This window comes from Coregonus clupeaformis, unplaced genomic scaffold, assembly GCF_020615455.1.
Source record: "Coregonus clupeaformis isolate EN_2021a unplaced genomic scaffold, ASM2061545v1 scaf1027, whole genome shotgun sequence".
NCBI classification, from domain to species: Eukaryota; Metazoa; Chordata; class Actinopteri; order Salmoniformes; family Salmonidae; genus Coregonus; species Coregonus clupeaformis.
This window is the reverse complement of record NW_025534481.1, coordinates 115,499-141,416: the sequence shown is the minus strand read 5'-3', so window position 1 is coordinate 141,416 and position 25,918 is coordinate 115,499. Positions and strand designations below refer to the sequence as shown.

The 25,918-nt window shown below is 42.5% G+C and overlaps 1 protein-coding gene across 1 annotated transcript in view; it reads left to right on the top strand.

Moving 5' to 3' along the window:
• LOC121556378 (low-density lipoprotein receptor-related protein 1B) overlaps window positions 1–25,918 on the top strand; it is a gene marked incomplete at its 5' end in the record, with an annotated part of 116,726 nt that overhangs the window by 46,378 nt on the left and 44,430 nt on the right. Inside the window, 28 exon segments of the mRNA XM_045217360.1 lie at window positions 930–1,090; window positions 1,506–1,529; window positions 1,531–1,631; window positions 2,272–2,376; window positions 2,605–2,702; window positions 2,704–2,875; window positions 9,661–9,850; window positions 10,459–10,663; window positions 10,867–11,005; window positions 11,008–11,058; window positions 11,917–12,042; window positions 12,289–12,417; window positions 12,683–12,802; window positions 13,090–13,203; window positions 13,536–13,685; window positions 13,879–14,004; window positions 15,393–15,442; window positions 15,445–15,466; window positions 15,469–15,513; window positions 16,001–16,129; window positions 17,758–17,880; window positions 18,177–18,317; window positions 19,891–20,078; window positions 21,169–21,352; window positions 22,675–22,760; window positions 22,982–23,110; window positions 25,012–25,193; window positions 25,668–25,867. Coding sequence (XP_045073295.1) covers window positions 930–1,090; window positions 1,506–1,529; window positions 1,531–1,631; window positions 2,272–2,376; window positions 2,605–2,702; window positions 2,704–2,875; window positions 9,661–9,850; window positions 10,459–10,663; window positions 10,867–11,005; window positions 11,008–11,058; window positions 11,917–12,042; window positions 12,289–12,417; window positions 12,683–12,802; window positions 13,090–13,203; window positions 13,536–13,685; window positions 13,879–14,004; window positions 15,393–15,442; window positions 15,445–15,466; window positions 15,469–15,513; window positions 16,001–16,129; window positions 17,758–17,880; window positions 18,177–18,317; window positions 19,891–20,078; window positions 21,169–21,352; window positions 22,675–22,760; window positions 22,982–23,110; window positions 25,012–25,193; window positions 25,668–25,867 — 3,490 coding nt within the window.

The following is a 25,918-nucleotide window of genomic DNA, read 5'->3' as shown; positions in this document are numbered from 1 at the left end:
GAATATTTATGTAAATAAGGTATTTCTGTTTTATTTTAATAACATTTCTAAAAACCTGTTTTCACTTTGTCATTATGGGGAATTGTGTGTAGATTGCTAAGTAATGTTTTTTATTTAATACATTTTAGATTAAGGCTGTAACGTAACAAAATGTGGAAAAGTCAAGGGGCTGTTCTTAAGCATGACGCAACGCGAGTACCTGGATACAGCCCTTAATCGTGGTACAGTAAATTGGCCATATACCACAAACTCCCTGAGGTGCGTTATTGCTATTATAAACTGGTTACCAACGTAATTAGAACAGTAAACAGTATTTTTGTCATACCCATGGTATGCGGTCTGATATACCACGGCTGTCAGCCAATCAGCATTCAGGGCTCGAACCACCCAGATAATAAAATAGAATAATTAATGCCATTTAGCAGATGCTTTTATCCAAAACAACTTATATACGTTCATCTCCAAAGTTATTGGCATCCTTGATAAAGATAAGCAAAAAAGACTGTTTAAAATAAATAATACAAATACTGAGCTTTATTATATGCTCAATTGTTAGTATTTTTTATTATTATTTCAAAGTAATACAGATGCTCAGAGAAATACATTTTGTTGAACAAGTTTTTTCTTTTTTTTTCTTAAAAAGATAGGTGTCAAAGTGATTGGCAATCAGTGGGTGCAGGCATTGTAGTGTTCTGACCCGAGCAGGAATCGAATCCATGACGTTGATGTTGCTAGCTCCACACTCTTACCCACTGAGCCAAACAGGAGGACCAGGTGTTTTTTGGGCCCCCAGAGTGCACACACAGTACTTTAGCCTCCCTGTGATCCTCCTGGCTGAAGTGGCATTACACTCTGCTTTGTGTTATCTTTTTATAAGGATACCCCACCGTGATATACGTCAAGTTTATTTTCTCCACATTGTATTTTAGGAAAATAAATTATATTGGTGCGATGCCCGCGCCGACAAGATAGAGCGGATCAGCCTTGAGAGCGGAGAGGGCCGGGAGATAGTACTCTCATCTTCAGCCAGCAATGCAGCAGATCTGTTTTCAATGGCCGTCTATGGGGCTTACATATACTGGGCTGACAGGTAATTTATTATTCCATAAATGTTACAGTACAGAACAGTCTCGCCAAACAGGCTCCATAGAAGCCTTCGTCAGCTGCTCTAGCCTTGTTGGATTAACCACCTTCACCACAAGGTCACTTTAAATACTATAATAATTGACAGAGAAAAGGGCAGAAAAATGTGAAAAGACACCTTCTCTCTATTTAAATTGTGCGTACCTACCTCAATGTCGTCCACAAGGGTAGCTAGGTCCCGTCACCTTCTGTCAGACCAGCTGTCTAGCATATTTTAGCTTCTGTCTAGTGTATTTTAATGAGTTCTTCTGTTTTAATTAGTCGAGGGCCATTGATTATCCCCGTGTCAAACTTCCTGTTACCTGGTGTCAAACTCCCTCCTCTTCCTGTTGTGTGTGTGTGTGTGCATGTGTGCGTCGTAGGGCTCATGCCAACGGCTCCATTCACAGGCGTCAAGAGTTATGCAACAGAGGGAGCCATGACTCTGAGGAGTGGCCTGGGGGTCAACCTGAACGATGTCAAAGTCTTTAACCGAGGACGGGAGAAAGGTTGAGGTTTCAACTTCTTATCACATCCTTATTATTTCATGTTCTTACCAGGCTGTCAGTACCTGTTGTTAAGTGTTCTAGAATCGACCTGAGATTAAAGGGCCAATCAGCTGTTGAAACAATAACAACGTTCTTCCCATCACATCATCATCATCATCTGTTTCAGTAAAAGCTGAGGATGGGGACAGAAAAATTTAATCACTCTCAAATTCATAAACAGAGCTATGGATGCAAGGACTGACCATCCATGATATCAAAATGATAGTTTAAACCATGGTGTGTTTACATTTACTTTGTTTACAAACATTGGAATAAAATACGCTTATATTTTGGGGTACAACAGTTAAACTAAGCTCATGAGGTATTTATTTATAGGTTATATTCTTCAAGAATCAATAGGTACAAATAATGTCAAAAAATGGATGCAGCAACTGCTTATTGCCCCTTTAATGTGAAGGTATTGAAACCTAATATCTGAATATTGACTAACATTGATACTGCAATATCATTGCAACTTCATAATGGAATCTTATTCCTTATGGTCAAAACAATACATTTCAGATTGATAGCCAATGAGACTGTGGAGAACCTGACTTGACCCCTGTGTTGACCTCTGACCCTGCTGTTGACTTCCCTACAGGAACCAACCCGTGTGGCCAGAACAACGGAGGCTGCCATCAGCTGTGTTTCCACCAGGGCAGTGGGAGGAGGACGTGTTTCTGTGCTCACGGCTACTTGGCTAAAGGTAATCAGTGATCTTTTGTATGTTTATGTTCATTTATTCATCTCTTTTATTGCCTCGTTTGCTTTTTATTCTTTCATTTATAATTGTTTTACTGTTAAGTGTGTAGCGATTTTAAATGCATTTTAAAGTTTGATCTTATTTTTTACTTTTTTTCACATCAAATGTTTATTATTTCAATTAATCACAGTTTCAAGGGTTCAATTAGATAATCATTGTCATTTGATTAGGACGGTCTCAACTGTCACCAGTACGATGGCTACCTTCTCTACTCTGAGAGGTCGGTCCTGAGGAGCATCCACCTATCAGACGACAGCGACCTCAACTCTCCCCATCAGGCCCTATGAGAACCCTGCCTACTTCAAGAATGTGATAGCGCTGGCCTTTCATCACCAACAACAGAACTCTGGAGGCACCAACCGGATTTTCTATAGTGACGTTCACTTTGGGAATATACAGGTTGTCAATGATGACTGGACTGGACGGAGAGTGATCGTTGAGAGTAAGTTCACTTTGATAAAGTGTGTTATTTGTTTGTCTGCTCATTTATCCATTACTAAATGGATTACTAACAGCTCTGAGTTAGAAAAGCTGAAAACATTTTGTTTATCATATCTACAGATGTAGGATCTTAATTTGAGCCAATTTGCTACAGCAGGAAAATAATCATGCAGCAACAGGAAATGTGAATAATAATGTGGATTATAATTAATGGACATTATTGTAGGGGTTAATATACATTTTTCGTTAGGGCAAATCAAGTCTGAAATTTCAAAGTGTAAATGACAAAATTTAAAAGCCTTTTTAAACCTCAAATATTGCTGTGCAGGAAAATTCTCAGCAACAAAAGAGTGATCAAATTAAGATCCTACATCTGTAGCAAAGATCAACGGGAGAAGTGGAAATCCCTGTAGAATGTACGTGCATCCCTTTTCTCACCTCCTTTCACATTGAATGCGTTCATTATTTGACTTCTGCACCTTAGCTTCCTCCCTGCCTTTAGAAAGATGGAGAAGACTGATGAGCAAGTAAAGCTGCTGTTTCAAGTAGTGAACATTTCTTTCCCACAATTTCAAAAGGTCTTCAACTTTCCATTGACAAGAGCTCAAACTGTTACTTGGAGCGTGAAACCAGAGGGATCCCACATAATCTCACTGCCTTTCATGTACCACTGATGTCAACATTTAGAGACCGACTCAAGCCTCTTTTGTACGTCTGACAGAAACTCAGATCTTTTGCCATTTCTATTGCTTTCATTTTGTTGCTGATTATCAAAGACTGCATTGTACAGCACGATGAGATGTCAGTTGAAATGATTTTAGAAGTGATACATTACATGTTATCTAGTTCTACTGGAGTTGTAGATGATGAAAGGAATCCTATATAGAGAAGCTTTAGGTGTATTAATATAATAATGTAATGACCCAGCTGAGTCATAAAGGAAAAGAAAGACGGGCACCAGGTGTACAGGGCAGAACACAGGTTTATTCCTAAAATGGGCTATTGTTCAGGCCACAGCCCACGCCGCTAAATCCCGAACGTACACAAATATAACATGTAAAGTTAAGGGTCCCGAACAGAAGAGGGGGAGACGAGACAGTAACCCCTATTTATGCATTACCCATCATACCCCCCCAACCTTTCCATCTGTCCTGGTATATTTAACCCCTTCTAGCACCCATGAGAACAATAACACACCCACGAACACAGAACACAATACCGGGTCGTTACAATAATATTGTATATGCCATTTAGCAGACACTTTTATCCAAAGACTTAGTCATGTGTGCATACATTTTATGTATGGGTGGTCCTGGGAAGCGAACCCACTATCCTGGTGTTGCAAGTGCCATGCTCTACCAACTGAGCTAGAGAGTACCAGAATTTGGTGTAGGTGTATAAAAGGGTTGGCCTGAGGCTTGTGCTGTGAGGAGTGGGCGTGTTAGTTGGTATTGGCATTTCGATCCATCTTCGTTTGCAGCCAACTGTAATAGGTGATGGATGGCAAACCGGAAGTGATGTGATGACACCTTCTGTCCCCACTGTAAATCACTACACAGAAAATTCAAACACTACAGACACGTTCAATCAGTTCCACCATAACATATTACCTGATCTATTCACACTGTCAGGGACAGTTGACTACTACTGGCATTTCCTCTGGCTTTTTCCGACCTTCTAATGCAAATTCCTTCCAACAATCATCAAAGAAGACAAAATATATGTATTTCATTTCTGTTTCTTTCAGATGTACAAACATGAGAAATAGATGAAAATAGCATATTAATAGACAACCATGACACCTAGAACAACAGGAAAACAGTCTTATTATTCTATAAAATGTTTGAGCCCAGACAGATAAATACTGTGATTAAATACACTACATGACCAAAAGTATGTGGACATCTGCTCGTCGGACATCTCATTCCAAAATCATGGGCATTAATATGGGAGTTGGTCCCCACTTTGCCGCTATAACAGCCTCCACGCTTCTGGGAAGGCTTTGCACTAGATGTTGGAAAATTGCTGCGGGGACTTGCTTCCATTCAGCCACAAGAGCATTAGTGAGGTTGGGCACTGATGTTGGACAATTAGGCCTGGCTTGCAGTCAGCGTTCCAATTCATCCCAAAGGTGTTCGATGGGGTTGAGGTCAGGGCTCTGTGGAGGCCAGTCAAGTTCTTCCACACAGATCTCGACAAACCATTTCTGTATGGACCTTGCTTTGTGCATGGGGACATTTTCATGCTGAAACAGGAAAGGGCCTGCCCCATTCTGTTGTCACAAAGTTGGAAGCACAGAATCATCTAGAATGTCATTGTATGCTGTAGCGTTAAGATTTCCCTTCACTGGAACTAAGGGGCCTAGCCCGAACTATGAAAAACAGCCCCAGACCATTATTCCTCCTCCACCAAACTTTAGTTGGCACTATGCATTCGGGCAGGTAGCGTTCTCCTGGCATACCAGATTTGTCCGTCGGACTGCCAGATGGTGAAGCGTGATTCATCACTCCAGAGAACGCGTTTCCACTGCTCCAGTGGCGGTGAGCTTTACAGCACTCCAGCCGATGCTTGGCATTGCACATGGTGATCTTAGGCTTGTGTGCAGCTGCTCGACCATGGAGACCCATTTCATGAAGCTCCCGACGAACAGTTATTGTGCTGACGTTGCTTCCAGGGGCAGTTTGTAACTCAGTAGTGAGTGTAGCAACCGAGGACAGACGATTTTTACGCGCTTCAGCACTTGGCGGTCCCGTTCTGTGAGCTTGTGTGCCTTCCACTTCACAGCTGAGCCGTTGTTGCTCCAAGGCTTTTCCACTTCACAATAACAGCACTTACAGTTGACCGGGGCAGCTCTAGCAGGTCAGAAATTTGACGAACTGACTTGTTGGAAAGTGGCATCGTATGACGGAGCCTACAGTGGGGGAAAAAAGTATTTAGTCAGCCACCAATTGTGCAAGTTCTCCCACTTAAAAAGATGAGAGAGGCCTGTAATTTTCATCATAGGTACACATCAACTATGACAGACAAATTGAGAGAAAAAAATCCAGAAAATCACATTGTAGGATTTTTAATGAATTTATTTGCAAATTATGGTGGAAAATAAGTATTTGGTCACCTACAAACAAGCAAGATTTCTGGCTCTCACACACCTGTAACTTCTTCCTTAAGAGGCTCCTCTGTCCTCCACTCGTTACCTGTATTAATGGCACCTGTTTGAACTTGTTATCAGTATAAAAGACACCTGTCCACAACCTCAAACAGTCACATTCCAAACTCCACTATGGCCAAGACCAAAGAGCTGTCAAAGGACACCAGAAACAAAATTGTAGACCTGCACCAGGCTGGGGAAGACTGAATCTGCAATAGGTAAGCAGCTTGGTTTGAAGAAATCAACTGTGGGAGCAATTATTAGGAAATGGAAGACATACAAGACCACTGATAATCTCCCTTGATCTGGGGCTCCACGCAAGATCTCACCCCGTGGGGTCAAAATGATCACAAGAACGGTGAGCAAAAATCCCAGAACCACATGGGGGATCTAGTGAATGACCTGCAGAGAGCTGGGACCAAAGTAACAAAGCCTACCATCAGTAACACACTACGCCGCCAGGGACTCAAATCCTGCAGTGCCAGACGTGTCCCCCCTGCTTAAGCCAGTACATGTCCAGGCCCGTCTGAAGTTTGCTAGAGTGCATTTGGATGATCCAGAAGAGGATTGGGAGAATGTCATATGGTCGGATGAAACCAAAATAGAACTTTTTGGTAAAAACTCAACTCATCGTGTTTGGAGGACAAAGAATGCTGAGTTGTATCCAAAGAACACCATACCTACTGTGAAGCATGGGGGGTGGAAACATCATGCTTTGGGGCTGTTTTTTCTGCAAAGGGACCAGGACGACTGATCCGTGTAAAGGAAAGAATGAATGGGGCCATGTATCGTGAGATTTTGAGTGAAAACCTCCTTCCATCAGCAAGGGCATTGAAGATGAAACGTGGCTGGGTCTTTCAGCATGACAATGATCCCAAACACACCGCCCGGGCAACGAAGGAGTGGCTTCGTAAGAAGCATTTCAAGGTCCTGGAGTGGCCTAGCCAGTCTCCAGATCCCAACCCCATAGAAAATCTTTGGAGGGGAGTTGAAAGTCTGTGTTGCCCAGCGACAGCCCCAAAACATCACTGCTCTAGAGGAGATCTGCATGAAGGAATGGGCCAAAATACCAGCAACAGTGTGTGAAAACCTTGTGAAGACTTACAGAAAACGTTTGACCTGTGTCATTGCCAACAAAGGGTATATAACAAAGTATTGAGAAACTTTTGTTGTTGACCAAATACTTATTTTCCCCCATAATTTGCAAATAAATTCATTAAAAATCCTACAATGTGATTCTCAGGATTTTTTTTCTCTCAATTTGTCTGTCATAGTTGACGTGTACCTATGATGAAAATTACAGGCCTCTCTCATCTTTTTAAGTGGGAGAACTTGCACAATTGGTGGCTGACTAAATACTTTTTCCCCCCACTGTATATGACTATATAACTATATGACGCTGGAGCCTATATGCGAACCGAACGTTGGAAAGACATTCGTTTGAAAAACGAGAAAAAAACAGCAATAGTAATGTTTGTCCATATTGAGACGCTGTAGTCAGAATGAATCTAAGATAACTCCGAATCTGTCATTCATTTTGACGTTTTTCCAGAGCAGATCTTAGTTGCACAATTTTACATGTTGTTTGGTGCAGTATTTCTCAATGAAAAAATGTGCATGAGAACGAGTCGTCTCTCATTGAATGACAACAAACACTTTGAAGAATCCGTACTGTTGACCAATCACCGACAAAGGGGCGTAGACTTCGGCTACCGACTTCGACTAGAAAAAATGTGTGCACGAACAGCCGAAGACCAAAACGAACAACAAGTCGCTAAATGTCATCATAATATACAGCATGCACAAACTGTTCCCAACTGTTTTGGATGGGAAGCATAAGGACGCCTTTACTCTCTTCCTATATAGATATATAGTGAATATCAATGCTAATAGATGAATATGACATTTCTACTGTATGTCCATATGATACAGTGTTTTAGGAGGAATCAGCTGAACACACACACACACACACACAGAGGCCTTGGAGGTGTTGCAGTAAAGTTCCCTAATGCACATAGACAGCACATCCCCATCACCCCATAGCCCCTGGAGCTTCTGTATACTAGGCTAGGCTCCATGCTGACTTGGCTCAAATACATCTGACTGACCAGAAACGTGGAAGGAAGATCCATCTAAATAACTCAGGAGGTTGGATGTTGGACAGGGAAGGGAATAATGGGTGTGCTTATAGGAGGCTAGCTCATGGAGAAAGCACCAACACTATTCCCATACAAAATAATGATTAACGAATATGATAATTAAGTATCTCCTAAAATAATATTTTGTCATCCATATAGGCCTATGTTCAAACAAGTGTGTGATATTACGCTAGTTGCAGAATCTATTCTGAATACATTTGGGCAGATGAAGAGAATATGATTTTATTTTTCAGTTGTTTGTTGAAAGATTTCTTAGTGGTGTTGCCTGTTTGTATACTGGCTGTATTCTCAATTATTTGTATTACTTTTTTTACTGGTAGCGAATGTTGATTTGTATGTCCTAGTTTGTGCTATTGTCCTGTCTGAATGTAAAACAGTGAGCAGCTGTGACATGGCACCGCAGTCTTCTATTGCTCATCTCTTAGCACAGTGGGACATCTTTCCACCTGCCTAGGCTTGTTAGGTTCCGTTCAAATGAGTTTGGCATTGATTGATCTTTTAGGAAGAAACTCTACTGGTCGGTACGGCAAAATGTGAAATAATGGGATATATTCACAGGGATATCCAGGTGTATCCCGATGAAGGTTATCCACATTCAGACCCAACCAGTTTAAAATCAAAGTATTCACAGAGAGTGTAAGGGCTATTTGACCAAGAAGGAGAGTGATGGTGTGCTGCATCAGATGACCTGGCCTCCACAATAACCCAACCTCAACCCTATTGAGATGGTTTGGGATGAGTTGGACCGCGGAGTGAAGGAGAAGCAGCCAACAAGTGCTCAGCATATGTGGGAACTCCTTCATGAAGCTGGATGAGAGAATGCCAAGAGTGTGCAAAGCTGTCATGAAGGCAAAGGGTGGCTACTTTGAAAAATCTAAAATATATTTTGATTTGTTTATCACTTTTTTGGTTACTACATGATTCCATATGTGTTATTTCATAGTTTTGAGGTCTTCACTATTATTCTACAATGTAGAAAATAGTAAAAAATAAAGAAAAACCCTTGAATGAGTAGGTGTGTCCAAACGTTTGACTTGTACTGTATATATATTTTTCTTACTTTACCTTGAAAGCAAAGACAAATCCGCTTAGTATCATGTGTGTTTGTTGAGCTCTTCTTACTCTACCGAAAGTCAGATTAGTGTTATTCAGTGTTTGTCAATGTTATATTCAGTGTTATAAACTGGGTGGTTTGAGCCCTGAATGCTGATTGGGTGAAAGCTGTGATATATCAGACAGTATACCAGGGGTATGACAAAAAATTAATTTGTACTGTTTAAATTACATTGGTAACCAATTTATAATAGCAATAAGGCACCTCGGGGGTTTGTGGTATATAGCCAATATACCACGTCTAACCATGGCTCACTCCGCGTTGCATCGTGCATAAGAATAGCCCTTAGCCATGGTATATTGGCATATACCACACCCCCTCGTGCGTTATTGCTTAATTATTCCAGTGTTATTGTTCATGTGTAGATGTGGGGTCAGTGGAGGGCCTAGCGTACCATGGAGCCTGGGACTCGCTTTACTGGACCAGCTCGACCACAGCCACCATCAGCAGGCACAGCCTGGACCAGAGCCTCCCCGGGGCCATCACCAGAGAGGCTGTGGTCACACTGGCAGAGGACGACCACCCACATAACCTGGCTCTGGAGGAGTGTCAGAAGTAGGTGTTAAACCTTCACTGCTCCTAATGTCTTATAGAGGCCCTTAATGGCCTACAGTAGATGTTCACTTGGGTATATTTTTAAATTTTTTAATGTTTTGTCATTTAGCAGACGCTCTTATCCAGAGCGACTTACAGTTAGTGAGTGCATACATTTTTCATACTGGGTTGTGTTATGTACTAAGTTAGTAAATCTGTTGAAAACTTCTGCAATCAGGGGAATGAGGTTTGTAACTGCTCTGGGGGAATGTCAGAAGTGTTCTATCGTCATTCCTTACTGATCCTAATGTCTTTTATGTTTTCTTTGCCTCCCTTCTATCCTCTACTTTCATTCACAAGAACACGAGGCTGTCTTAAAAATGTGACTAAATCATTTTGCTTTAGAATGTGAGGATAGAAACGTGTTCATATCTTTAGAAAATAGAGATAGAAAAAAGTGTATCCGCTTTTTCCTGGAAACATGTTTCTTTTGAATGGAAATACATCATTCAGTGTAGACGTTGATGGTTGATGGATGTTTACAATGCAGTATATTGAATGAAGGTGCATCCCATCCGTTTGCTTCTGTGAAAGTCTCAATATAGTTTTTGTTTTCACTGCTGATGCAGCCTGATGTTCTGGACTAACTGGAATGAACAGCACCCCAGCATTATGAGGTCCACCCTGTCAGGAAACAATATCCAGAGTATTGTCACCACAGACATCCTCACACCTAATGGACTCACCATCGACCATACCGCCGAGAAACTCTTCTTCTCCGATGGCAGTCTGGGAAAGATTGAACGATGTGAATATGATGGCTCACACAGATTTGTAAGGAGAAAAAAATAAAAATATTATATATACTGTATGTTATTCTCAATAGAATGATTAAGTCATATCTTGTACACTCTTAGAAAAAAAGGTGCTATCTAGAACCTTAAAGGGTTCTTCGGCTGTCCCAATAGGAAAACCCTTTGAAGAACCCTTCATGGTTGCTTGTAGAATCCCATTGTCTTCTTCCGTTCATTCTGTAGGTGATTGTGAAGTCAGGTCCAGGAACCTTCTTTGGCCTGGCTATCTATGGGAACTTCCTGTTCTGGTCTGATTGGGTACGGAGGGCGGTGGTACGCTCCAATAAGTACACAGGTGGCGACATGAAGGTCCTCAGAGCCGACATCCCCACCAGCCAATGGGAATTGTTGCAGTTTCTAACAATACCAACAATTGTAAGTGAATTCTATACAGTACATCAAAGCAAAACTCACTTGTTGGCACAGAGTCTTCTATACATTGTCTAAAATATACACACAAAATGTGGTATTTTGAGAGTAGACTATTTTGTAATTGTATGTGATAAAATGTAACTGCAGCCTGTGATGGTTTGCCTTTGGTTACAACCCAGTGTAGCTGAGTTTGACCATTTGGCATGAACATTATACAAGACTTACTATAGCCCCATTTACCCTCCCCGATTAATTACCACTCAATGTAAATCTGTTATTGAAGAAATAACCTCAAAAACCCCAACCTCCAGTGCCACAGGCTACCCCATTTTGCCTGGCCTGTGCTTCAACAGAACCAAAGCTTGGCATAGTGCAGTCAGCTGAATCTATACCATTCGAGCAGAGAAATCCTCTCTCTCTCTCTCTCTCTCTCTCTCTCTCTCTCTCTCTCTCTCCTCTCTCTCTCTCTCTCTCTCTCTCTCTCTCTCTCTCTCTCTCTCTCTCTCTCTCCTGGAGTAACTGTAATGAGCAGACGTGTGGGTATTAAGGGGGCAGCATGATGGCATGGGTTATAGCTTACCTCTCCATACCGCTGTCCGAGCCAAACACAGTTCAAAGAGGGTCCCCAACGGAGACCGTCTACCTTTCTACCACAGCACTGCCCTTGAAAAGTTTTCAGTGCTTGATTTCAAATATTTGGAAGCTGAAACTCTTTATGGGAGGCACTGCAAGAAGGAAGTAAAGCATGGCTTTTGGATTTGATTTTTTTTTTATCAATACACTTTCCTGTTTATTTGGAGGTTGATGTGTGTTTTCTGTAACATGATGTACTACAGTACCCATAATGCTCTGTTTTTCCAGGTGAACTGTCCCTTTGCACTGTGCTGAACGGTGGATGTCATGACCTTTGTCTTCTGACCCCTCACGGCACGGTCAACTGTAGCTGCAGAGGAGAGAGACTACTACTGGAAGATAACAGATGTGTATGTAAGTCTAGCACTTTGTCTTTTCCCCTCTAATTCATTGGTAAACACCATCCGGCTCGAAGGACCATGTAAAAGTATTGCTAGTAGACAATAGGCATCTGACAATAGTCATCTGAAAATAGTCATCTGACAGTGCTACTGTCAGATTAAGCAATGTGAGGGGCTGGGAGGGATATAGCAGAAAACAGACCCTTCTGTTTGGACAAAGAATCAATCAGAAAATATTGATTTTCTCTTATTTTTGCAGCTGAGAACTCCTCCTGCAACATCCACACTGAGTTTGAGTGTGGGAACGGGGAGTGTATCGACTATCAGCTGACATGCGACGGAATAGCTCACTGCAAAGACAAGTCTGATGAGAAAATGCAGTACTGTGGTAAGTAAGCACCCAATATGTGTTACTGTACTAGTTCACCAGTGCTCAGATGAAAATTACTACCAGCTCCCTACCAAGCCCCCCGGGGCTCTTGTCCAATAGAATGTGTTCAGACTCGCTCACTTCCTGAAACCCATGAAGGAGAAGAGGAACAGTATTAAAGTGTCTGTCATGTAATTTCTTTGGTCGAATCTCTCCCTAAAGTGTCTTTTTATCGCTTTCGTTTTTCTTCCTCTCCCTCTTTTCTCCTCTTCCTCTCTTACAGATAACAGAAACTGTAGACGGGGCTTCAAGAGCTGCTATAACCAGCGCTGTGTGGCCAATAGGCGGGTTTGTGACGGAGTCAACGACTGTGGAGATAATTCCGACGAGGTTTATTGTAACAGTGAGTAATAAGAATCTGAATTTACATGCCCAGTCCGACAGACAACATAATCTGTACTACATTATTACTGTATAAACAAAAAAAATAGCTTTAGGGTGAACTACTGTCTTTCCTATTAGATTTCTTATAGGAACATTTCTCCAAGCAAGGATAATACTATCTAGTCTTTCTATTATCTCTTTCTAATCCACCTGACGATGAACCAAAGAGATGGATTTCAAATACCAACATATTTCTACCCCTCCTTTCTTAATCTTTTTCTTTTCTGACCTGTATTTTCTCTTCAGATTCCACATGCTCTCCCTCAGACTGGCGTTGTCTAAACAGGGTTTGTATTCCGGCCTCGGCCCGCTGCAATCAGATCATCGACTGTCCCGACGCCTCAGATGAGAAGAACTGCAGTAAGATAAGCCTTTGTTAAAGCGCCATACCGTGTCTTTTTTAAGGCAACACACTATCTTTGTTAAGGCGCTACACTGTATCTTTCTAAGGTGCTACAACGTTGCCAACATAGCTTTTCCACGTAGCTGGTCTGTAGGCTAGCCTGATCGTGTGTTATTAATGTTAGATAATAAAAAAAGAAGGAAAGTCCGCACCTCGGAATTTGAAGTTATTTTTCATTGTTATTAATGTCAGGACACTACACTATTATAGATAAGACAATGTATAGCCAGGAATATCAATCCCTAACCTTAGCCTTTGGATATGCCGGTCGAATGCCCACTTCCTCTAGGCAACACAGGCTGCTTGGATTACTACAAGCTGGGGGTGAAGGAGACAGTGTTCGTCAGCTGCAACTCTACCTCCCTCTGTGTCCACCCCTCCTGGATATGTGATGGAGCCAACGACTGTGGGGATTATGCAGATGAAACCAACTGCCGGAGTATGTTTTTTTCCTTCCTTTTTTTCTGTTCTGTGACGCTAGTTCTGTCGTCTACTGTTGAAGTGGTCGTGTACCAGACAGACACCAGGCCTAGTGGAATGCATTTTAAGATTACATTTGAAATAGTCATTTGAAAATAGTCGGCCTCATAGTTTATGTTCTGACTGTATCTTGGCTTCTGGTTTCTCCCCAGCTCCTTCCCTCAGAAAGAGATGTGAGGAAGGCCATTTTGCTTGCCCCAGTGGAAACTGCATCCACACTGTCTGGCTGTGTGACGGAGTGAAAGACTGTGAAGATGGAGCAGATGAATTCCAGTGTGGTATGATATCAGACATATTTATTTCTATAATATTTATTTACATTACATTTATTTCAGCAGCATATTGCACTGATTTGTATCCACTGATACTGATGAGAGAGAGAGAGAGTCTAAATTATTCCAATTAGGAATGGTTGGATCATTATGTTGTAGGGTACATCCTGCATGAAATGTTGACATAGCTCAAGGTGGCCAAATATAATGGAGAATTTCTAGATTGTACGATTTCCCCTTTTGTCCAGTATCCCCTGTTGTGTCTGGTCAATACATTCGGTCAATACGGCCAGATGAGAAGATAACCCAGTGTTGGTGGTTCGTTCGTGTGGGTCATTAAAGGAAGCAGTGAAGGGGTGTCTCCTGCTGAGCCAAATGCTTCCATCCCTGATTTGACCCCTATGTGGAAATCTCCCACAATCCCTGCTCAAAGACCCTACTGAGGAATAATGACGGAAGGAGATGTTTCACTCCTGCTATTGGTTCTTCAGCGCAGAGCAGTGGACTATGTTGTTGTAACCCAAACAGAATAGCAATAACAAATATCCTATTTCTATTTGTTGTGGATTTTTTTGTTCTTGTGATTTTTTAAGTCCCTCTGGGCAGCAATGCTCATCGTCTGTGTATTTGAATGAGTCCCAGCCAGTAGCGGTTGGATACACACACAGTGTTGTTGGTGCCTGCTGTTTGTGTGGCTAGTTCACACTGACCTTGTCCATACAGCCACACAGTCATTGTTAATGGTTGCTCTCTGGCTGCCCAAGGAGCAAAGGAAGCAGCTCCACAGTGTCATTATACAATTTATGTGGAATGGAAACAAATAAACAAACAGACAATTATTATCTATCTCCCTCTCTCATCTCTCTCTCTCTCTCTCTCTCTCTCTCTCTCTCTCTCTCTCTCTCTCTCTCTCTCTCTCTCTCTCTGCTTGCTGAGGCTGAATTATTTTTACCTCACTTGGCACTCCTTCACTCCTTTGTACATGGTTAGAATGTAAGACAAGCATTACCTTGAAAGTGCTTACGACTGAGGGAATGGTTTTGCAATGTTGGTGTATCTAATTTCACAGATGACATTGATATAGTGATACAATGTTCCACCTGCATTAGAATAGAGATTCGCTTCAAAATTGTTTACCTTCACCTCAATATGTAATATTATTTTCTTCACCTTTTCTGTACAATGGCCTACCTTCTTTCTTGCACAGAAAAGTATGTGACTGGGGTACAATTTCACATTACTCTATAACCTGGGGCCATTGGATTTGCGCACCTACACTGCCGTACTAAATCATTAATTTATCACTGCTCTCTACATGGTTAATTGTGAAGATGTTTACATGCTTCCTGTCCCAATGAAATACCATATAATATGTTATATTTCATTCTGTCTAGACTTGTCCTGCCTGTGGAACCAATTTGCCTGCTCTAAGAACAAGTGCACCCAGCCAAGCAGTGGCTTTGTGACGGAGAGACGACTGTGGGGATGGACTGGACGAGAGCGCAGAGATCTGTGGTATAAAAACACACCTGAATTTATTTACATTATGTTGACTCAAATGTGTTTATTCTCAGAGAGAATGTAGAGAACAGCCATAAATCAACATCAAAGTGACAGGGAAAGATTAATAAAGATTAAGATGAATTTCATATATTTGAAATTTTATGAGATACATCATTGGTGGATATATATGGATGAGCAATGTGCTACAAACAGAGATATGGATTTGATGTTTTTCAGTAATATTTGCACAGACTCTTCAGAAAGTCTTGTGAATATCTATATTTCTAGTACTGTAATTGTGCAGATTCTGTAGTCTGAGTGCCAGTCTGTTTCAGCTCTCTTGCCATGTCCTTGTCACTCATTGTTATACCAAACATGTTTGGCATGACAATTCCTTATGGAGTTGGCAAGAGAGCTGAAACAGACTGGCACTCAGTCTAAAGATTCTTCAGTTCAGTAAAATCATATTTTGACCACGACTCCTATTGTACATATCCAGGTACGGCTACCTGTGGCCCAGGGTTGTTTAGTTGCCCAGAGTCGTACGCCTGCGTCCCCAAACACTGGCTTTGTGATGGGGAGAGGGACTGTCCAGATGGGAGTGATGAGCTCTCTGCTGCTGGCTGTGGTAATATTATTGTTCTGAAGTTCTCCAACAAAAGTCACAGTCATAGTGTAGTCACTCCCTTTTCTAAAGCACATATGTCTCAATATGTGTCTGACAGTGTATTCCGAGCCCCTTTTTCTAAAGTTCAAATGTCTCGATACATGTTTGTCATAGTGTATTGTCCTCTGAAGGCCTCCGACCCGAAAGCACACAGACAGAGTTTAGTCACTCAGAATCCCTTTTGTAAAGCACTAATGTCTCAATACATGTTTGTCATAGTGTATTGTCCTCTGAAGGCCTCCGAACCGAAAGCACACAGACATAATTTAGTCCCATTTGTAAAGAAAAAATGTCTCATTACATTTCTGTCATTGTTTATTCAGAATCCCTATTGTAAAGCAGAAATTACTCAATATATTTCTGTTATAATTTTTAAAAAAAGTAAAATCGCCCTTCCATCTTCTACAGTACTGTAAAAACACATTTCACCTTGATGCACATACACTACATGGCCAAAAGTATGTGGACACCTGCTCGTCGAACATCTCATTCCAAAATTATGGGCATTAATATGGAGTTTGTCCCCCCTTTGCTGCTATAACAGCCTCCACACTTCTGGGAAGGGTCTCCACTAGATGTTGGAACATTGCTCCGGGGACTTGCTTCTGTTCAGCCACGAGCATTAGTGAGGTCGGGCACTGATGTTGGGCGATTAGGCCTGGCTCGCAATCGGCGTTCCAATTCATGCCAAAGGTATTCGATGGGGTTTAGGTCAGGGCTCTGTGCAGGCCAGTCAAGTTCTTCCACACCGATCTCGACAAACCATTTCAGAATGGACCTCGCTTTGTGCATGGGGGCATTGTCATGCCTTCCCCAAATCGTTCTCCTGGTATCCGCCAAACCCAGATTCGTCCGTCAGACTGCCAGATGGTGAAGCATGATTCATCGCTCCAGAGAACGCGCTTCCACTGCTCCAGAGTCCAATGGCAGCGAGCTTTACACCACTCCAGCCGACGCTTGGCATTGCGCATAGTGATTAGGCTTGTGTGCGGCTGTTCGGCCATGGAAACCCATTTCATGAAGCTCCCGACGAACAGTTATTGTGCTGACGATGCTTCCAGAGGCAGTTTGGAACTCGGTAGTGACTGTTGCAACTGAGGACAGACGATTTTTACGCGCTATGAGCTTTAGCACTTGGTGGTCCCGTTCTGTGAGCTTGTGTGGTCTACCACTTTGTGGCTGAGCCGTTGTTGCTCTTAGACGTTTCCACTTCACAATGACAGCACTTACAGTTGACCGGGGCAGCTCTAGGAGGGCAGAAATTTGACGAACAGGCTTGTTGGAAAAGTGGCATCCTATGACGGTGCCACGTTGAGAATCACTGAGCTATTCTGGAAGGCCATTCTACTGCCAATGTTTGTCTATGGAGATTGCATGGCTGTGTGCTCTGTTGTATAGACCTGTCAGCAACGGCTGTGGCTGAAATAGATGAATCCATTATTTGAAGGGGTGTCCACATACTTTTGTATATATAGTATACCTTGTTAATAATGTCCACATTCCTATAGAAGTTCAGATCCTTTTTGAGAGAGAAATTAGAAAATCTCAGGTATTTAACAAATTGGCCCTCCACATATTTCCTAACACAGCCCCCAACAACACGTGCATGGAGGGCATGTTCCAGTGTCGTAATCAGGTCTGCATCCCACAGCGGTTCGCCTGTGACCATGATGATGACTGTGGAGACGGCTCCGATGAGACTCTGGAGTGTGGTAAGAACCCCCCCCCCCTCTCTCTCTCGCTCTCTCTCAGATGGTGCTTTAGTAAAGTTTGTCTAGGGAGTTACTCTTATGGAATATTTAATATGGTTGTATTTTTCACAGTTAGCTAGTGTTCTCATAACATTAAGGCTTGCAATAAAGTGGTATTAAATGCTCTGCTATACTGCCTGGTATTATATTTGCATAGTAGTCAGCACTGCTTGATATCCAATCTCACTTTCTCTATTCCTGCCCGTATTGTTGTGTTCTGACTGGACATCCCGCCTCTTGCCTCCTGTGTCCTACAGAGTATGGTTCCTGCAGTCTGGGGGAGTTCCACTGCACAGATGGCCGCTGTTTACCCAGAGTCCAGTGGGAGTGTGACGGCCATCCCGACTGTCTCGACCAATCAGACGAGCTGCCACACAACCCCAAGTGTTCCGCTGCAGGCAAGCCTTTCATCTGATACTGTGTGTGTGTGTGTGTGTGTGTGTGTGTGTGTGTGTGTGTGTGTGTGTGTGTGTGTGTGTGTGTGTGTGTGTGTGTGTGTGTGTGTGTGTGTGTGTGTGTGTGTGTGAGAGAGCGAGAGAACAGAACAGGGACAGACCCCCCCCAGTCTCACCATGTCCCAGCTGGTTTTAGCCTATTATAAACATGTGATGCTCATACGCCTGCTGTGAACAGGGCTGATACAAATTGAGTTGATAACAGGGCCATGCTCAGACCTTTCAGGGGGCAGGTGCTCAAAATGAACCCACCGGCACCCGGTTTACTGATTGTGATTTATCTTCAATGCTCTTTTATAATATAATATTCATAATCTTCTGACTCATGATATATGGGCTGGCTGGCTAGTAGCTTGTGTGGATATTTTTAGTATATGGTGGTTAGCTCAGGCAGGTCACCGTGATTCAAGTCAGTATTCAACGTCCATCCATGTCTGAGGACGTCGGGAGATGCCGTGGAAACTGGCCACTAGGGGCAACAGTGAGCGCTGTTACCTTGAAGTAGGCGTTGTGGATGTGGATGGCAGATGGGCGTTAGCATCCGCCTCTGATTCCAAAGAGCCCAAAGGTTGCATGTTCAAATCCAATGAAGGTTGTTTTTGATATTTTTGTTTTAAGCCTATCCTAAACCTTAACACTTACCTTAACCATTCGGAATTAATGCCTAACCTTAAGAATTCGGAGTTGATGCCTAAACTTAACCTTGGAACGATACAGAGAAGTAATCAAACACTTCGAAATTTGACGTTTGGAACAACTTCGAAATTTGACATTTGGAACAACTTCGAAATTTTACGTTTAGAACAACTTAGAAATTTGACGTTTGGAACAACTTCGAAATTTGACATTTGAGAAACATGGATGAACATCTAGACTACCTGTGTTGCTGCTGCCATGACACACATGTGCAACTCCCGACTGAAGAAGGGATGGAGTTGGGTCGAAGGGTCGTAGATGCAGCCATGTTAATCCAATGTTATACTGCAGCTGCTGTAGCGAGTTGCTGCGATGGGACAAGACTGTAACTACCAATTGGATATCACGAAATGCCATACATGTTTGGATACCGGGTGCGAACTCCGTACAGTGCAGACCAACAGGGCAGGCGCAACCAACCAACTGACGGGGTGGGGGTGGCGAACTTGACGACGTCACGACAACTTTCGGGCAGTGGGTTCAGAACAACAATGTCAAAAACGGTGTACAAAAAAAATATACAAATACCACCACCCAAAAGGGCAGCTGGCGAGTGGGAGGGCAAAGGGGCAGGTGTTCTGGTACAGGTAGACCCCTATGTGTACACGTTCCTGGTTGATAGAAATATGTTTATTTGACTGTTTAATTATGTTGGCCAGTTCCCCAGACCCAGAATAAGCCTAGTACTGGACAGCAACAACAAAAAACTAGATATTTTTTATCCAGGACTAGGCTTAATCTGGTTCCGGGAATCCAGGAGTCTTGCATTCCTGGCTTTCACAGAAAGTTTGAATCTAACGCTTACCACTTTGTTCTGTAGAAAGCTTGTGCAACGGCTCTTTCTTCATGTGTGTCAACGGCCGCTGTGTCTCGCTGGCCAGCCTGTGTAACAGGAGGGATGACTGTGGTGACGCGTCAGACGAGAGGAACTGTCACGTCAACGAGTGTCTGAACCGCCGAGTCAGTGGATGCACACAGGACTGTGAAGACCAGCTTGTAGGGTACAAGGTAGGAAGGTACCCCTGCTCGCTTTCTCAGAATTATACACACACACACACACACACACACACACACACACACACACACACACACACACACACACACACACACACACACACACACACACACACACACACACACACACACACACACACACACACATACATACATACATACATACATACATACATACATACAGATACAGAATCACAAGTCATGAACTGTACAAGGTTATTTGTCAGAAACACACACACGTACACACACACACGGTATAGCCCTAAGTATGGTAAGCCACTAAGCTCTTACAACATAAAACTAAGACTTAGCGAAAACGGTTTTATTGATGTTTGGCACATTTCTCTGTAATGATAGGATTTCTGTGTAATAGCACCAGGGTTATTACATTCCATATATTATCATGTGTAACAATAAAACAAACAGAACCTAAATCAACATACTATGTGGACTTGATATTTCTCAGAATGGAAAAGGTTCTGTTTTCCAGAACATTTTGCTCCTGACTTACAATATGTGTTTGTTTGTACTATTCATACTTAATAACCATGACCCCGGTACATACAGTATAGGATGTATGTTGGGATCTGCTTGGTTGCTTTAAGCCATAGGTTGTCAGAGAAAAATGTATTTAAATCCATACTGTAAGACAGGGTTCTTCAATTCCGGTCCTGGAGGGTTGAAACACCTCTGTTTTTCATCCTCTCCTTCTAATCAGGGGCTAATTCAGACCTGGGACACCTGGTGAGTGCAATTAACTACCAGGTAGAAATAAAAAACAGAAGTGTTTCGGCCCTCCAGGACCGGAATTGAAGAACCCTGCTGTAAGATGTTCAATCATCAAAGAGTGGGTTGCCAACAAAACAAAACATGGATTTTGCGCTCAGAACCAATAAAATCCCTTTGTGTCAGAGTATCCATGTGTTATAGTATCCCTGTATAGTCCATAGTCACTCCAACCCAATGGCGACAGTACCCCAAGACTTTTCTATTGATTGATTCAGTGCCTCAGTGCCCACACATGGATTCTGTCTTAGGGTCAGAAAAATAATTGCTCTCAATTTCTCCCTCACGTCCGATCCAGTGCAAGTGTTGGCCGGGATTTCGCTTGAAGAACGATGGCCAAACGTGTGTTGACATTGACGAATGTTCATCCGACTTCCCCTGTAGCCAGCTCTGCGTCAACACATACGGATCTTACAAGTGTCTGTGTGCAGACGGTTACGAGGCGCCAGCTAAGAACTCACATAGCTGCAAGTCTCTCTCAGGTACACCTCTTTCTCTACCTCCATCATCATTCTATCTTCTGTTCTTATTCTTGCTCTTCTCTCTCTCTCTCTCTCTCTCTCTCTCTCTCTTCTCTCTCACTTGCTCTCTCTCTCTCGCTTGCTCTCTCTCTCTCGCTTGCTCTCTCTCTCTCTCTCGCTTGCTCTCTCTCTCTCTCTCGCTTGCTCTCTCTCTCTCTCTCGCTTGCTCTCTCTCTCTCTCGCTTGCTCTCTCTCGCTCGCTTGCACTCTCTCTCTCGCTCGCTTGCTCGCTCTCTCTCTCTCGCTTGCTCTCTCTCTCGCTTGCTCTCTCTCTCTCTCTCTCTCTCTCTCTCTCGCTTGCTCTCTCTCTCTCTCCGCTTGCTCTCTCTCTCTCTCTCGCTTGCTCTCTCTCTCTCTCTCTCGCTTGCTCTCTCTCTCGCTTGCTCTCTCTCTCGCTTCTCTCTCTCTCTCTCTCTCTCTCTCTCGCTTGCCTCTCTCTCTCTCTCGCTTGCTCTCTCTCTCTCTCTCTCTCTCTGCTCTCTCTCTCTCTCGCTTGCCTCTCTCTCTCTCGCTTGCTCTCTCTCTCTCTCTCTCTCTCTCTCTCTCTCTCTCTCTCTCTCTCTCTCTCTCTCTCTCTCTGCTCTCTCTCGCTTGCTCTCTCTCTCTCTCTCTCTCTCTCTCTCGCTTGCTCTCTCTCTCTCTCTCTCTCTCTCTCTCTCTCTCTCTCTCTCTCTCTCTCTCTCTCTCCCTACCCATCTGTCCTTGTATCTGTGCCTCTGCTGCTTGAGGTACCCCTCTCTCCACCTCCACTTCCATCTTATCTTCTTTCACCCTTTCCTTCTCTCCATCTTCTCTCTCTTCCTTCTTACCCATCTGCCCGTGTGTCTGCTCCTCTGTCACCCACCTTCCGCTTGATTTTTTAAATCAGGCTTCCGTAAATCACAGGAGAATTACCTTGCCGTCAGAACGAGGATCCTGATTGGTTAAAAGAGAACACTAGAATATGTATAAAGTAAAACTACGTGTTCTATCTCTATGGGAATGTACCTATAGTGAGCCCAGTCAAGTAACAGCCTGTGACAGTGATATATACTAGGGCTTGGAGCTAGGGAGGAAATCAGTGTTTGTATAAGACTGACACCTCCAGAGACTCTGACTGTAACGTTACTGTACCTGACAGCAGTAGGATAATGAGACGATGCATTGAATGTAATGACTTGTGAATAATCATATGTGACTCTTTAGGACCATCACTTTCAGACTATATTTTCTGACTATATTATTAGTCATTGTAGTCATCGTGTATTATAATTGCTGTATTTTTTTTCTTGTATTTTCTTCAGCTGAAGAGCCCTTCCTGATTCTAGCCGACCATCATGACATCAGGAAAATAAGCACTGATGGATCCAATTATATTCCTCTAAAACAGGTAAGACGCACCTTTTTTGAACCAGCTCAATATTTAAGCATGGAGAAGGTTTCTTATGCACAGAATCATTTTATTGATCCTCTCACTTGAGTACATTTGAGTATATCCTTATATGGCCTGTGTATCTCCCCAACCAATAATGCAAAGCAATTGCTCAATATGTTATGAGGTATTTTTTTGTAATAACAATACAACATGTACCTGATGATTGTGTCCCACAGGGCCTCAGTAACATTATAGCAGTGGACTTTGACTATAGGAAGGAGTTGATTTATTGGATTGACTCGATCTCTCCTGCCCTAACCCAACGGAGGATAAACAGAATGCGACTGAATGGGAGCGACCTGAAGGTACAGTGGAGTAGCAGCTTATACAGCAGTGTTTAGTTAGTCAATTCAGGAAGTAAACAGAAATTCCAATTCAATAATTGAAAAAAGGGCATCCATTTTCAATGACTTCTCAAAAAACGGAAGAGGAGAAGCTATTTATTTCAAAAGTTGTTGCATTTGTAATTTATTCTAATCACTTCCTGAATTGAGTGTCTTCAATTCAAATTTACCCCAAACGTGTTATACATTAGCCTGAGGAAGGTGTGTGGTGAGATAGTGTTCTATTGGTTAATGTATAGGCCCCCTCTCTCTCTCTCTTCTCCCCCACCAGGAAAGATTATACTGCCAGAGATGAGAGGTTGAGAAGGTTTATAGGTGCTTTATAAATCTATAATTAAACATCCTGACTTTGTAGCGGTTTAAATGTGACTAAAGGGGACAGTGTTCCCTGGCTGAAGGTTGAGCCGAGGCACATAAAACAATGGCATTTATTCTATATGAGGGATTATGGTCATGTAGCGCCTAATGCATAATGAGATTTTAATGCATTCCATTATGTCATAAAATGTACAATATAGAATGTGAATGTGTGGATAATTCCTTAGACAGCTTCTTCGTAAATCTTTGTTTTCATTATACCTCGGAAATACTTAATTGTTTTGGACCTAAACCCCCTGTTTATAATTCACAGCATTATGTAGTTTATGGCTTACTTGAGTATTAGTTTATGGTGTTCGGCACAGAACAATGGTTGTTGGTTTAGGTTCAGCTGTATTTTATGACATTTTAGTTTTTTGTCATATTCATGACAATATCATCACGCTGTTATGACGTACAGTTCAAATAAAGTGTTACTGGATCCTGGTATGATCATGCTATGCACCATAGATACAGTACAGTACTCAATGTGCTTTCTTTTTGGGGGGGCAATTTTGCACTCCTAAATCAATTACATTGGCACACAGAGGAAGATCTGACTCAGTATCTCAATGTCAATGATACAGTATCAGTGTGCTTGTATGTGTTTCCTTGAACATGGCTGGTCTCCTGTCATGGCTCCCCATTTAGCTTTCCAAAGGCCAGGGTCAGAGTCTGGGTGAAGTTAGAGTGCCAACAGAACCTGAGTACCTGAGGGCGCTCCCCGTGGCTCGTTATCATTAATACAGGGATAATGATTCATTATAGCTTTATTGTACCCAGGATCACTCCCGTTTTGATTTGAATTTTAGCTCACTGCTGCCAAAACTCTTCAGAGCAGAGACCATTTCTGTAGTATTAGACCAATGTAATCACTCTAATGAAGGTGATGTTAGAACTGTTGCAGTGCAGACCCATAAAAGGCTGTTATGAATCGTAAGGGCTTTTCACATGGTATCTTCTTAATTTGTGGTTAACAATACCCCAGGGCTAGCTCACCCGCCATTCACACAATCAATTGTTAACCCTGGGGTAACTGAACCCAACTGTCTGGAGTAGATTATGAGGGCTCCACAAAACAGGTTACAGGGATTTTCTGAATCATCTTAGGTTGCTTTAAAGGCCCAGTGCAGGCAAAAACATGCCTTTCCTGTGTTTTTATATGTACTTCCACACTATGAGGTTGGAATAATACTGTGACAATTATAATATTGTATTTTTAGTGTAAGAGCTGTTTAAAAAGACTGCCTGAAATTTCAGCCTGAGATTTCCAGACTCTGCCAATAAAAGCTCATTTTCAGTTTTCCCCTCCCAACTCAGACCACTCCCAAACAGTCCTAGCAAAATTCTTGCTTGAGAAATTGCTCTTTGCTAAGAAGCTATTTTTGTTTCTTTTTGACAAATTTAATTGAAAACAATCACAGTAAGGTACTTAATTGTTACCCAGAAATGATTTGATATTGAGATGAAAAGGTCCTACCTGTTTCCTCTCCTCTAACCCACAGGTAATCCACAGGACGTCTACCCCCAGTGCTCTAGCCGTGGACTGGATAGGAAAGAACCTGTACTGGTGTGACATAGGGAAGAAGAGTCTGGAGGTGTCCAAGGCTAACGGCCTCTATCCTGTGGTATTGGTCAGCACTGGTCTGGACAACCCTACTGACCTGGCTCTGGAGGCAGACACTGGGCATGTACAACTCTACATCTTCTCCATCTCGCTCTACATAATGCTACGTGCTAAATCTGTCACAGTATAATCTGGAGAGAATTAATCCAGAATGAGTGTTAGCTATGTCTGTTGAGAGAGACCAGTCACAGTACAACAGACTGTCAAAATAAATACCAGCTAATCAGTATATTACTGTGTAACTAACTATACTGTTTTGTTTCTGAGGCAGCCAACTTTCTGCTCAGGCTCTCAAGTCTAATACTCATTTTGATGTTGAATTTGATATCTCATGTAAGCTACTCCATAACGGGAAGTAAACACAGGAACATTTACATGATTTTTGTCATTTAGCAGACACTCTTGTCCAGAGCGACTTACAGTTAGTCCATGAACCTAAAGAGAGCTAAATGAGACAACCACAATTCACATAGCCCATTTGAGGGTAAGTGTAGCCTACGGTATCTAGCTGAAAACTGTTTAATTCCTCTGTAGTTATGTGTTCTGGATCGACAGTGGAGAGTATCCCCATATTGGGAGGATAGGTTTGGACGGCAGCAGCCGGACGGTGATCAGCGATACAGACATTTTCAGCCCTGCAGCTCTCACCATCGACTACACAGCAAAAAGACTGTACTGGGCTGACTCACATCATATTCTCTTCTCAAACATGGACGGTTCAAAAAGACACAAAGGTAAGTGACAGTGAATTGACTATTGCCCTTGGTCTTAGTCTCTCTCTCTTG